General features: G+C 40.1%; 1 protein-coding gene across 5 annotated transcripts in view; it reads left to right on the top strand.

Moving 5' to 3' along the window:
* Positions 1-15,027, top strand: part of kif1b (kinesin family member 1B) — a 62,050-nt gene that overhangs the window by 5,976 nt on the left and 41,047 nt on the right. For all 5 annotated transcript variants that reach the window (XM_008282584.1, XM_008282583.1, XM_008282582.1 and 2 more), the window contains exons 3-6: positions 12,990-13,066; positions 13,175-13,354; positions 13,764-13,832; positions 14,254-14,432. In XM_008282584.1, the coding sequence (XP_008280806.1) occupies positions 12,990-13,066; positions 13,175-13,354; positions 13,764-13,832; positions 14,254-14,432 (505 nt within the window). The remainder of the gene's footprint in view (positions 1-12,989; positions 13,067-13,174; positions 13,355-13,763; positions 13,833-14,253; positions 14,433-15,027) is intronic.

Below are 15,027 nucleotides of genomic sequence, written 5' to 3'. Positions count from 1 at the left end.
TTATTTTTGCATGTGAGCACTTGATTGCCTTAGCTGTTACAGTAAGGATTATAGTCAATAGTTACATTTTTACATATTTAAAACGCATAACAAAATAGTTATTTATGCGTTTTATTTTTCATTTTTATTTTTTTTACTGAAGTGTGACCCCAAGACCTACCAAACAGTGAATTTTATGTGCTGTTACATCATAGCATGCATGTACCACTACCAGATGTTCTGTGGTTGTCTTCTACGCAGTGTAGTCAAAGCAATAGCCACTGGTTTCCTCTGCAGCAAAAACATATTGAATGAATGAATGAAAGCCTCTCTCTCTTCTCTACATACTCTTCTGTTTTCTAAGATCACATGCTCTGGTTTGCTTTGCCTCACAAAGTTCAGCCTCACACTTTTTTTTTCTCCTGATAACCCCTAAGGTTTTTGGTGTCAGTGTTGCAAGGTTTTGTTTTAATGCTGAGGTTTGGCAGTTATTTAAAGTGAATCACTGACCGCTGTTCGATTTGGCAGAATGTTCATGTAGATGGTGTCCATGTGTGTCTGGATGGATGCTGGCCCAGTTGCCACAATGTTTTATTTGAATGAGAAATCTCTGTATACTAAGGTTTGCTGGATATATCCATTCTCTTCAAGTGAGACCGACATAATTTTGGTAAAATTCTGTTCATGCAATCGGTCCTGAAGTATTATTGTTATTGACATTTATTATGAAATGACACCATTGTTGTTTAAAGGCTCTTTTCATTAGCACTCCGTCATTTTTCATTAATAAGTGTTTTGAAATGAATAGAAACCACAACATGGTATCACACATGAATGCAGGAATGTTCTTCATGTGGCATAAAGGGAAAGTGATAAATGCCTTCTCATAATCAAATGGTTTCAGCCTTGTTGTTAACCAAACTACTTGTGGTTTTCACTCCACAACTTGTGTTGACTCTCTAACATTTCCTTTCTTTTAACTTTTGCTTTCAAAGTGGGCCCCTGTTTAAATATTTGAGTGTTGATGAGTGTCTCTTTGCTCTAGTGCTGAGTCAATTTAGTTAAGCGACAGCTCATATCATTTACTTGTCAAACTGCATTGTATTTTTTTTTAGGTTAGCATTCTGTTTGGGCTACAAGTCTATAGATGGCCACTTTTTGCAGATATCAGACATCAAACCTGGAAAAAACATCACAGTTCACTGATGTTGCTCTCAGGCTGTGCTGAATTTGTTGACATTAGATGGCTTTAACTGGAGATATCTTTAAAGTAATACCAATGACAAAAATCAGTACATCTAGAAAACCATTGTACATCATAATTTCAACATTTAGTTTGTTATATTATATACTTATTTGGAATAAAGATCAGAGATGGTCCAGTTACTTTTAGCGCAGAGTCTCACATAGCATACTAGCTGTGGTGATGAATGCCCATTAGTCATTCTGTATTCATCTTATCTTTTTTAGGTGCATTACATGCATCGAATAAGCATAAACATGCATCATCTTATCTAAATCCTGTTAGCTGGGTCTTAGTTTTAGCCTGTGATTGGGTTCAGTGGAATCTGTGTGAGCCTTTTGCAGGAAATGTTGGATATTACAGGCGCTGACTCGAGAGGGGGAGGGGGATGTAAACGCAGCCACAGCAGCAGAGACAGTGAAAGTCGTGCACGAGCACTCTTCACGTGTAGGACAGCGTGAGGCAGCATCACACACAGTCTCCCGGCTAGAGATGATGGAATTTCACTCATAATGATGGAGGCTGATGAATGCATTAATTTTTTGCAGTTGAGCTGAAACTAAAGAAAAGACAAAGCTATTGTAACATTTGAATTGTCCTTGTTTAGTCATTGTTTGGTGCTTGCGCCTCCACACAGAAAAATATCTTGAATTTTCTTTTCGATATTTAAAACACAAAAGGAGAACCATCACTAACAGAACTTGAGAGAACTTGCCACCGTTTCTCTGTGGATTTAGGCGTTCGCGGTATCTTCTGACTCTTCAGACTGACTCAGTGATGTTGAGATCAGGGCTCTGTGGGGGCCACATTGTCAGTTGCAGCACTCCTTGTTCGTTTTATCATTGAAGATAGTTCTTTACAACCACGGCTGCATGTATGGACTTGTCTCCCTCATGGATACGAATGTAAACATCAAAGCTATTGCACAGTACATTCTTGGCACATACAGGGTAGGGTACTAATGAATTTCTAGTAGAATGTATTGCTCAGGTGTCGTCAGTTCTTTGCCAGCACACAATCATCTCCACATAGCCAGCATATATTTCAGCGGCTCACATCCAACATCTTTGTCCCTGACATGCTGACAGCAGGAGATAAAAAGCAGATAACGCATGTTTGTCTTAACGTTATGTCGTTCTTAGCTTGCGGCTCTTACCTGCTGTTTGGTTCATTGCCTAAGTTGGGTGAATTAGCTGGATTTTCCCACATTCAAGAGAGTGAATGTTTTTTTAAAAAAAGTTTTTGTGCCCTCCCTAACACTGCACTCTTTCCAGACTGTATTGTTTGGTTTCCTCCCACAGTCTGAGGGTTGAATTCAGAGGCAAACTGGAGAGCTTTGCAGTCCAGGCACGGGAACCTTGTTGGTGGGCATGATGGTCACTTTGCATTATTCATGAGTAAAAAGTAGGAGGGGGGGAGGTGAATATTACTTTTCAAACCGTAATTAATAAGACAAAAGACCTCATCCTTGATCAGGATGACTCCTTGAATCCTGTGCTACTCCAGTGTGGGGCTGTGTCATGCCACTGATAAAATACTGTGCATCTAATTAATATCAATGGAGTGCACGCACATACTCATAAACACATGCATGCACACACAGAGTTTCACACATCATTTCTGTTCTCCAGAGAGAAAACGCTGGATGAAAGATGTTAGTCATCTGACATTACCTTGAGGCATCAGTCAGTCCTTATCTTCTTTATCGTTTATCTTTTCTTTTTTCTACGCTGGGCATTGAAGAAAAAGATGTGAGACTTTCACAGATCCATGTGCCTGCTCTGTGTTTGTGATGTCATGATGCTTACATAAAGCCAGAAAGCATTTAAAGTGTGACTTTGGTTGCTGAGTGGAGGCTAGTTGAGGAAATCCAGGTCACTGCTCTGTAAAATGGGCGCCTGTTGTGAGCAGTGAATGTAAGGGGCTCTGTATTTCCCTTGTTTGCACAGCCTGCTTTACACTGTTGTTCCCACTCAGCCATTCTGCCTGGATCATATGATTATCGTTATGCTGTTTTTAAAAAAAAAAGAGACACTGGGCAGTCATGATTTGAAATACGGAACAAATTCCCATGCTTTGATTAATGTTACGCTCTAAATTCAGTGTTTTATTGTTTATTTCTGATATTCCCAACCCTATTCATTAATGTTAGCCAGCAATGGCAGTGGTCATTTTAAAGTCATAGTTTTCTGGAGTAATGTTGTATGGTATACTGATACTAGAAAATTATTGCAGCTCCTTGCTGTAAAAACATATATTCTACCCTATTTTATTAGTGTCAGTACTCAAAGGATGACAGTGCTTTAAAAGAAGCCATATTTGCTGCAGGCTGCAACGATTTGTGACAGCAGGGCAGAGTGTATGTGCAGGGCTGTGCTCCCGCTCCCTGCAGGCATAGTGGGTGTGCCCACCACCTTTTTCTTTTCTCATAAGCACTCTACAGCTTTCATGTTGACACAACATGAGGCACAGTCGGCAAGTTGCCGACAGTCCACTGATTGTCCACAAAGTGAACGCAACAAGCAAAATGTGGCATTATTTTTACTTACAGCCAATAGTTAGGGCAAGCCTAGGGACAGCACAAAGCCTGTCTGGAAAACATGTTTTACCAAGGCAGGCTGAAGAAGCCAGCACCTCCGACTGGCAAAATGTCTCTCCAACAGACATGCCAACTTGTTTAAAGGATTCATAGAGCGACAGGTTAGATAATGTGATCATATAATTTGAATGAGTGTGATTTATTTATACAAGCAATTTTTTTTTACTATTCGGCTTTGGAGAGGCAATTAAGGTTAATGATAACTGTTTATTATTTATTTTGTAAGCTAGCCTACCAACCTGACAGTCTTTATATGGAAGCGCAGCATCCACACTGGTAATGTTAACTGACGATACTGTCAGCTGCTTAAAATCAGGTGTTCACAAGTCTGCAGATCAACCACAACAGTTACAATGAGCAATTGAATGTCTGCAGAAAGCGTGACACTTAGTGATTAAAATGTGTACAACAGTACTGCTGCACTTATCTCTGCAAGGATTTAACCTTTTATAAGCAGCAGTGGGACATGTGAATGTTGAGAGAAGAGAAGAGAAGTGAAAAGCTGATCTTAATTAAGAGTTCCTCCAGTTCTGGTTGTAAATTAAAATGTACAAGTGCACTAAGGTACAGTAATTCTCTTCTGTTGTTCTATGGCTTCTTTTCTCAGCCCCCACTTCCTTGCTTTGACATTGTCAAACTGTTTTCAGTTTTTCTTTTTTTAATATAAAAAAACAACAAATTTTAAGTTCCCTGTTTGTCATTTATTATTACATTATTTTATTATTATTTTGTTAAAATTAAGATAGTATTGGTATCGATCTATTTTGACAGGTATCGTATCAAAGTCTTATTACTGTTCCTGCTGATGGTATTATTTTATGTGTGTGAATACTGTTCATTGAATATTACTGTTCTGCATTATGGAACCACATTTCCATCAACATATAAACAGTGAAAAACAGCCTTGATAATCCTTTACAGCTTTTATATTCTTAGTGCAGCACATGCAGACCCACTTCCCTAAAGCTGATTGTGTCAAGGCTGATGCAGGCAATTTTCAGCTGTCAATAAATTAAGTGCTATTTTTAAAGTGGAATACACGGAACTTCTCTAAAGCTGAGGTGGTGTTGCTTTAGCTTCTCATGACACAGGATGTGTTGGGAAAGGCCTCTGACCTTTGAGGCGGCACCTGCAAAGAGGAGATTGTTTGGACCTGATCCATGAGAAGCGTTGCTTCATTGAGCTGTGGGTCCTACTATCCTGTATTGTTTGATTTTAACACTAAACAACAAATGTTCAAGCTGCAGGATGGGTCCAAAATTTGGGTAGACACAGAAGCAACTAGATTTGCAGACTTTTTAAAATGTTTTTTATAGATTTATTTTCATTTCATTTTCTGATTTAATTGCAGTTCTGTGGGCTTTGTGGTTTTAACCTCTCCGTGTCATCACCTGAGAGGCTTTCTGGTATCCCTCTCTCTTTGTTCTAGTTCTGTGTTTGTTTAGCTTCTGAATGGAGTCCTGCTGGCTTTGCATGTTGTCTCTGTCTGGTGGCTTCTAGAAGCCTCTCTTTAGTCTCTGTTATCCTGGACTCAGTGAGTCTGTGTGAACTGTTAATATCTAAAGGCACTCAGAGCCCTAGTTCGCTAGCTATCAGTGTCTGTGGGCTGGAAGCAATGTATGGTTTGGCTATGAGTTCAGCGGAAAGGTTGGGCGGCTGAAATCTGTCCATTCCTTCCTGTCACTGACAGTCTGTCGGCATGCAAAGCACTAACTGCCATCTGCCGCAGTAAAAATAGACAGTAGTCAGAGCTGGAACAGCTGGCACATAGGCCTGGACTGCGCCCTCTCCCACTGCTTTCTAGCTAAAAATTAAGAGTAAGTTATAGTTACTTTATGTGTATGTGTATGTGTTTTGTTTTGTTGTTTTTTTTTTTTTTGCTTTTTTGGCAGGAAGTCTGTAAAAAGGTGCTTCATATGCAGTCTGAATGAGTCTGGGATTTTCTAATTATGAGACAAAGCCCATTTGTGTTTTTACACGCACTTAAACATTTGACTTCAGATTTCAGATGGTGTTGGATTATTTAACTGTCACGTTTACAGGAAACACAATATTCTTAATAGGGGTAACAAATTAAGTGAAATTATGTTACCAAATATCCGTGCATATTCCAAAGAAGAGCGTACTCTCCTCCTACATTACTAGACTGTTCTCTGTGCTGTCACTCATAAAGCTCAGAAGAAATCCTCTTAACTTTGCTAGGTGGTGGGAATTAAATGTGATTGCTGACCAGCTGCAAGTAAACATGTGCTTTTTAGTGCATTGCATGTCAACACATACTTTGATTTCATGCATGTATTGAATTCATGTCAAATAGGTGTTACATTTTTCTACAATAGTAAATGAATGTCGTTTTTTACTTTGTGGCTCTATTGTTTTTTATTTCCAGTTTACTTTTAGCTGACTCCGGTCACTTTCCAATGCAAACACTGAAAGTTTCTTTTTTCTGAATGTGGCTGTCTTTTTTTCTAAAAAGGAGAGGGGGGTAAGGCAATGTGAAAAGGGTCATTGTGACAGAGGGGACTGGGCACATAAAGCCTTGTCATAACAGATTACCTAATGTGTTGTGCAGGCTCTGTTGTCAACGGCAATACCCTGTATTCAGTGCTTTGTTCTGGTGTCTTCCTGTGCTTTTTTCCCTCCTCCTCTCTCCCAGTAGGAAGACAAAAATGACGTGATCAGCCTTCTGAGTAGAAACTGAGGTTTTGTTTGTAGCTTCCTTTACAGTTTCAGTCATACCTCTAATATAGAGGCTCAGGTAATAAGATAAAAATGTTTGCTCTTTGCCTAAATAGAAAGTTTGTTGTAGTTTGTCTGAGTCAATGACAATGATATGGGTCATGTCCCCTGGCTAGACGAACTCGTTTGCCTGCCTGGAAAGTTCCAGTGTGTTTGGCAGGAGCATTCAACAGAGGAGTACTGAATTGCTGTGTGGATATGTTTTAATTAAAGACCACATGGCATCTTCCAGACCAGACGTGAAAGTGCACTGCGTCCAAGATGGTAATGGAGAGGCCACATGTTAGTTTCTGTTTTGGAGATGTTGTATGTCCTGTGTTGTGGCTGCAACAAGCTCAGCTGTTTGTCAAATGTGCACAGCAGTGCTCAGACACTACTTTTAGCCCTCAGCTCTGAGCTGCATCCAGTGACAACTCTGTCACCTGTGCTGCAGCCCTGGTAACCGGGCCATCAAACAAACTCTTCCAAAGACACTGGATACAACACGCGGGGCATTTCTGTGGCCACCTCAGCATGTACCCCATACAGTCGTTATGCGTCCTATTTAAGATTGAACAACCATATTAGCATTACTGTGGCACTGCTCACACCATTGGCTCTTGTCAGCAGCTGTTTTGCTTCACCATTCGCACACAAAGTGTGACACAGGTGGGCACCACAGCACTGGAGCTGGGGTGCTATTGATTTCTCTCTTAATGTGATGGGGCAGGGCATCGTGCCATATGGCTTATATGCTTTGCATGTCCTGGGAGCATTTACGTTTTGCAGTATACACTGTATATTTCTCCCACTGTATGCGGAATACTTGGAATGAGAACACTTGCCATAGTATTCTGTTGGAGGTGTTTAATAACTATTTAACTGAAAACATGTAGTTATACCACTTAAACCTCACTGAGCAGAACCAGCTCCAACTTGGAAGCCATTCCAAAAGTCAAATTGCAAAGGAATCATAAGGGGATTTTAACTTTAATGTGGCTTATTGACTTCCAAACAAATTTTACTCATGCTATCAAATCAAGAGGATACTACAAATACCCATCTTCTTGTCTCCTAATGCATTTGTCTTAATAACAGCAATATTATCAGTTAAATTTATCAGCTATTGCTGAGTTGTTAGCAGCATTATTAGCATTTGAAGAGCACAACCACCTTAATTTAACTAATGCTCCCCTACAAAATGCTTTATAGGAATGGGAATAGACTGTTGTTAAAGTAAATTAATGTTGTTAAAAGTAAAAAGTATTCAATGCAGAAAATGCCTCCTGTGACTGTTTACTGTATGACTTTATATCTTTACTTTATTACTACTCATGCATTTATGTAAAAGCAGGATTTTACTGCTGATATAAAGAGACAAACTGTTGGTCCTGGGGGTGAAGGGGAGAATAGCATTGATAATCTCAGTCTCAGACTAAGATCCAGCCAAGGTTGTAATATGAAACTCAGTAGGTTAAACTGTTGCATTATTTTAGTTTACTTGCAGCTCATCGTATGGATTAAAGTTTTGGCTCTGTCTGTGTAAAACACTCCAGCTGGGGATGTAGAGGGCACAGAGGGGTGACTGTAGGGTGGCAGTGGTTAAAGAAATCATACTTCTGCAAGTTTATGTTCCTCTTGCTCAACAATTGCCACTCACAGTGATGACAAGTACTGCAACCATTATCTTCAGTAAATTACAACCTAGACTCAGTTTCCTTCTGTTGTTTATGTGTTTGAGTAAGGAGCCCCGCCCTCGAGCAAAAAGCCAGTGATGCAGTAGAGAGGAGAAGATAAAAACAGAGCGGCAAAGTTCATCCCTCAAATGGTTTTGAGTTGCGATCCTAGTTTGAGACACGCTCCACAGTATCAGATGAAATAATTTAGCTGAAAATCCATTTTTGGAACAAAAACAGAAATTTTCCCTTCTTTCATCCGGCCTAATATTTATCAACTTGGCAAGAAGAAGCATTCTGAACTTACGTGTTAACCAAAGCAGAAAACTATTAAATTAAATGGGCTTTATTCTGTGAGGTTACATTACTGCCTTTAGGCTTGGCACCCAAATGTAATCAACACTAATTACAAATGCAGTGATAGTGAATTACAATCAGTTTAAATTAATTAGTACGAGATCAGATAATGTTTATTAATCTAGTATTAAGTATCATAGACATTATATTATGCAAAACATGTTCTGAAACCACCTGTCTCTTTTAACTGCTACTACAAAAGAGCTACTCAATCTAGTTTCTCTATACAGTTATATTTTGACAAGAGTTCGGATATGGTTCTATCATCTCATTTGTAATGAGAAGTGGATGTTGTTAGAGCTGTTTGGTTCTGCTGAGGTCACCAACATTTTTATGTAATGTTGTGAGGGAATTTAATGTCGTGAATTAAATGACTGGAATAATATCATTGAGGAGCGAACTGTTACATCACACTCCTGCTCATATGCACAGCTGCACATCGACCCCAGGGATGCTATTAAAATACCTCAGTCTTGCTGAAAGAAGCACATGTGGTTATTCTAATTCTTCACAGATATTATTTCCCTGAATGTCTGGCTTCCTTTGTCCATTTGTTTTCCTTACAGAGATTACACTTGCATTTATTTATTGCCCTTATCCCCTGTTCTCTGATCTCAGATAGGCATCGATCAGCTTGAACTAACAGCCGGCAGGTCCGCTGAGGGTTACTGGAAGAGAGAGGCAAATATGTTCAGCCATTTTAGACTCCACTTGTCTGCTAGTCTCAGGTGAAAGGGGCTAGCTTTTAGTCCCCATCTGGTGCTCAGAGACCTCCTAACAACCTCATTACTGAGGGGTATCTTTGCTTTCCTGGTCGGATTATAGGCCCCATGTTGAACACTGTAGCACAAAATGTCTGCCCGCTACAACCAGCTGAGTGATATTCTTCAGATAGCAGGATGTGGTTAGTTAACTATGATCTAACCTCCTGTTAAGACGGAGTGCTCCGGTGGAGTGCTAGCACAGAAACACAAAATGAAAATTGAGAGCTTTGGCATTTAGAAAAATGAACATATGAATTACCTTCATATGCCAACCAGTAGCTTGTTCACAGAACATCGGGCTCTGACTAAATTTCTCTGACTAAATTTCTCAGTCTTGAGAGAATTGTCTCCTTCGGAGTACCCACACAGTTTTGCATGTCCTCTGTTTATGTAATAGATGTTTAGTGCAGTTTAACGGCCTGATGATGCCACGGTATTTTGCTCTTATAATGGTAATGTTCAATTTCTGACCCTTGTGCTTGTGGATCTTCATATTTCTTGGTACACAGCCAATCAGAGCACTCCTTCTGAGTACTTGATTTAAATGATAAACTGTCTTCTATGTTTTACTACAATATTCATGTTCTTACAGTTTCCATTTACAAAGTATGTGTCAGGTTTGTGTGCAGCAAAAGTTGTTTGTTCTAATGCCTCTTGTTAAGTAGCTTATTGTCTTCATGGTGTCTGAGAATCGGTGTTTGATAAATGACTGTAAGTCTCCATAAACCTGTATTTTTAAGGAGTTATATATAATTTCTAGAGAACTGTAATAGGGAATGCTTGAGACGAGAGAAAAGAGAACGCAATGTGCCGCATCCTCCCCTTCTGTGCCAAGTTGAAGTTGTTATGGCAACGAGAATCTGGTCCTATACCTGTTGCCATGGTTGAGAAAGACAGAGAGATGACGTTTATTAGACAGCAGAATGCGTCTGCCATTTCAAGTCCAGGATGTGACTCTGGCCCGCATATTTACTATAAATGGAAAGGAGAGGAATTCCTCATTGACATCTGGTTTTAAGACTATGACTGTATATGTTCCCCTGTTTATATAAAATCTATGTGTGATGTATAGTTGCAAGCGTAGAGAGTGAACTGAGTGACTCATGTTCAGTTTAGAAAAAGTAGGTGAGTAATGTTTGAATGTAGGTTGCACTAGATGGCTAAATGCAACAATTTGACAAATGTGTGTGAACAACAATAGATGGATTTACCGTAAGAGGCAGCTTGTCACTCTTCCAACACAAAGTACAATGATAAAAAAAATTTAAACTACACATAGAAGTAATCATGAACATCCCTGTTTTTTAGCAGGTGCAAATGTAACAGCAGTTACAGCTCCATATGTGTGGTAGTTTGTGCATCGTTGCCCTCAGTACACTTTTGTATGCTCTTACATGAGAGATCCACTCCTATGACGCACTGACACGACTACATGGGTGAAGCAGCTATCTGTTCTGAGTGGGCAATTGAATGAGGCGGTTGTGCCACATGAGCATGATTCAACCTTAGGAGCTACGCAGACTCCCGGTTGTTGCTACCTTTTTTACATCACAAAATATACCCTTGTCTCAGACGAGAGTCCAAAAATAAATGGGGGATTAGAAAACTCACATCATGCTTTGTCATATTAGAACACATCTGTGATTCCCTGTAAGGTTTATAACTTTCAGTCTGCTGCCTGTAAAGAGCATCTGACTGGCCCAATGCCTCACATGTGACTTTCTCTTCATCTTTCAGTTTTTACTGTTAAGGTTCCGCATTGACACTGGATCAGAGCTTCGGCTGCCTATGCATTAATGCCCACTGTAGATTGTTCCAGGAAAGGGGAATAGGGGCACTGGTAACCTAAATCGCACTTCCTTTTTTTTGTGCCCTGTCTCCAATTTCTCCTTGGAGGCATGTCAAAGGTGAAATAGGCTTTATTTAGCCACCTGTCTTGCTGTATCTTCTTCCAGTGCCCAATATGGAAGCTGCTGCGCCACCAAAGCACCTTAACCTGTTTGAAGGTTGAAGATGGTAAAAACAAATGCATAATTTGTACCTGTGCAAGATTGGAGCTACCTGAAGTTTGGTGCAGTAGCAGTCACTATTATCATCACATATTTAACGTAAAGCAGCTAGTGTTCTGGTTTCTGAGGACATGCTGTGCTTTTCTGTCAGCATGTGACCCGTGGAGGGCGATATGCAATCCCTGTCTCTCCACATCTCCTGCATTATTGATAAGTGTGCTGAAATCCTCTGAGCACATAAAGGCACTCTGCTGGCGACATCTTGATTCAAAAGCCTCTCAAGCACCCTCATGTCGAGGAGCTAAACCTGGCTTTAATTTGCCCATTAGCAGAGCACAGAATTTGCATTAAACAAAGCTAATTGCTGTTTTCTGGCTGGCACTGCACATTTGCTCTAAATACTTGCATACACAGAACCTATTCTTCTTACTAAGATGTAGATGCAGTATTTCCTTTCGTCTCAACGCTGCTCTCTGTTGTTAGGCCCTTTGAGTTTTGCTAGACTCCTGAGCACTTACCTTAATTTAAGTCTCATAAACCCTTTTTTGCTTGCGTCTTTCACTGTCTTCCTCTTCAGTTCTAATGATGAAAGTAAGCATTTCCTAGTCTGAGTGAACTCCCTGCATTAGCCAAAATACAAGGCACCTTTAGCCAAACAAAGTCCAAGAAGGGGACTTGAGGAACAATAGGGATATGGCGAACCACAAATATCTCACAGTAGAACTGCATCCTGCTCTCTACCACTCAAATATCCAGTATGAAAGCTAGTACTCTTGTCCCAGCGGTACCAACCAGCATGGTTGAGAGGGATGACATACCAGGCATGGTAGCAGATTCTTGTTCATTAAGAAATGTGTGTGTGACCACAGGGAATGGATGGGTAGTGTGGAAATATGGTGTCACTATGCTTCTCACAGATACAACAAGTGAAGTGGTTGTGGAAGACGTTTTTTTTTATTATTATTCAAACTCTGTTCTGATTGCCATTGTGGTCTTATCATTACATATGATAAATTAGGACAATGATTAAAGATGACTTGTTCAGTAGAACTTGAAGCAGCGCTTGCTGTCCCTAAAAAAGCGGATGATCTGCCACTGATTCATGTGACTTTCAGTTCCATAAATATCACTCAAGTGCCCAGATTGAGGAACAGGATCTTGAAGGAACCACTACCAGCCAAACAGGTTAAAAATAATTAGTGTATCGACTGTCTTTATCTAGTAACTACATATAGAATGTAATATATAAAATCACAGTGTTTTCCATTGGCTTTTAAACAGCTAAGTAATTAAGAGTGACACTAAAGGAATTACAAAGCAAGAAAACGTACACGTGGAAAAAAAAACTAAAAAAAAAAACTAAAAAAGAAGTTAAGTGGACACAATAGGAAGATAGATAGGAACTTCTACTCCAGTGAGTTCTTGGTCAAAGATTTGCTGCTACAATCAAACTGAACACTTTTGGTACATACTTTGTTTTGGTTGAAAGGACATTAATCCAATAATTCAGAACAATCTGTATCACTAACTAAGTCAAGGCAGCTTTTAAAATGAGCCTATATGCACATAAGAGTAGTTTTCTCATATTCACATTCAAACCAGATGTTATTAATCACTTGTCTTCTTTTGTTCTCTCCCCCACAGCTATCCTCAACCCAAAAGCCCCAAAGGAACCAGCAAAGACCTTCAGTTTTGATTACTCCTACTGGTCGCACACCACAGTGAGTTCAAACATTTTCTTTGTTCTGACATAATGTGATACTATATTTATTGACAGTTTGAAATACCATAACTTTCTAATAATGCAATGTTTTTTCTCCCTCCCACAGCCGGAAGACCCCAGCTTCGCGTCACAAAACCTCGTGTATAATGACATTGGCAAGGAAATGCTGCAGCATGCTTTTGAGGGCTACAACGTCTGTATCTTTGCATATGGCCAGACAGGAGCTGGCAAATCCTACACTATGATGGGCAAGCAGGAGGAGGGACAGGAAGGAATCATTCCCATGGTTTGTTCTATAATATATCTTTTAGAATTTTGGTGAACTGCAAAGATCATGACAGACAACCAATGATGCAATGTTAATATGGTACAGATCTGACACCATGTGTGTCTTGGACAAATTAGGTTTATTCCCATGAACAATAGCAAAAAGCCAATGGGGGGGGAGCCCTTATTCATCTGATAGATACTATAAGAGCATTAATAAATAGTGTGACATAGTGCCAGAGGTGTTCATGACAACAAATGCTATCAACATGCTCAAAACTATATGTTCTAGAAACATCACTTGGAAACAAATTGCTTTTTGTTCTGTTGTCTATTTGTCCACAGATCTCCTTCCTATTTATCATCCCCCTTTCTCTCTCCACATTCTGCTAATTTGCACTAAAATGTCCTCTTTCTCTGCCTCTCAGCTATGTGAAGATCTCTTTGAGAAAATCAATGAGGACAGCAACAAAGAGGAGCTCTCCTACTCAGTAGAGGTGAGTCTTGGACCGCTTTGGCATCTGTAATCCCCATTGTTAACCCATTACTCTGACTCCTGTGCTGGCTCGTCTCTAAGGAACTCTTCCAAGACTTCTCCTATCAGTGTATCTGGTGATAGTGAATCAATCACGTATTGGCTGAAGCTTCAAAGATGCTGGGTTTTCTCTGCACATTCCTTCTGGTTATCTTGTTAGAGTGCACTGCCACATTTTATCAGACTGGGATTCTAATATAGATCTGCCAAAAAAAACATGCGCATACCGCAAGAATATGAAACACCCTCCTTTATAGTCACATATTTATGTTGTGCAGAGCTGCATTGTGTTATTTTTCTGTTCTCAGCCTTGTGTTACAGAATTACATTGCTGTCCTGGGGCACCTGAACTGATACTCTGTTACTTTTGAAATTGTTTCCAGGTCAGTTACATGGAGATCTACTGCGAGCGAGTGCGAGATTTGCTCAATCCTAAGAACAAAGGGAACCTGCGAGTTCGAGAACACCCGCTACTGGGTCCCTATGTAGAGGACCTGTCCAAGCTAGCTGTCACCTCCTACACAGACATCGCTGACCTGATGGATGCAGGCAACAAGGCCAGGTGAGTCAAGCTCTGGGATCATGCTGAGATCATAGGAAGGAGGAGGAGGAGGAGTAATAGTGGTGGTGACAGCTGCGATGATGTGATAACTCACATCCTCGGTCATGCAGGCTAATAAGGGAAGAATTTTAAATCAGAGAATATTCTTATCGCAGCAATTTTTATGGCTTTCTTGTCAGTGTTGATTAGTTTAATTCAAGACACCAGGACCTTCTCTTTGTGGCATTACTAAGTTTAAATAAATCAGCAAGTCAAGCCTGACAGAACCTTTCTGCAATTGCTGGTAATGAGTACTTCTCAATGACATCTGCATATGCTTGAGTGGGCAAATGTATCTGTGTGTGTATGTTTTACTCTGTGTGAGTGTGTCAGGAGCGCTCCAGTGGGGAGGAGTGAACCCTGCCTTAATCTTGCTGTGCTGACTCAGAGGGCTTATTTCTAGAACATGCGTGTAAAACCCGTATCTCCCCTGTGACTATCCCTCTGAGTGCGCCTTGTGAATTTGTGTTTGGCGTCTTCACACTATTATCCACCTCCGCTGCAGAAAGTAATCCCTTCAACTCAATTCACTCTAATAGGTGTAAAACCCAGCAGT

This window comes from Stegastes partitus, unplaced genomic scaffold (assembly GCF_000690725.1).
Source record: "Stegastes partitus isolate 25-593 unplaced genomic scaffold, Stegastes_partitus-1.0.2 Scaffold278, whole genome shotgun sequence".
Lineage (NCBI taxonomy): Eukaryota > Metazoa > Chordata > Actinopteri > Pomacentridae > Stegastes > Stegastes partitus.
Note: the sequence above shows the minus strand (reverse complement) of the source record. Positions and strands in the feature narration are given on the sequence as shown.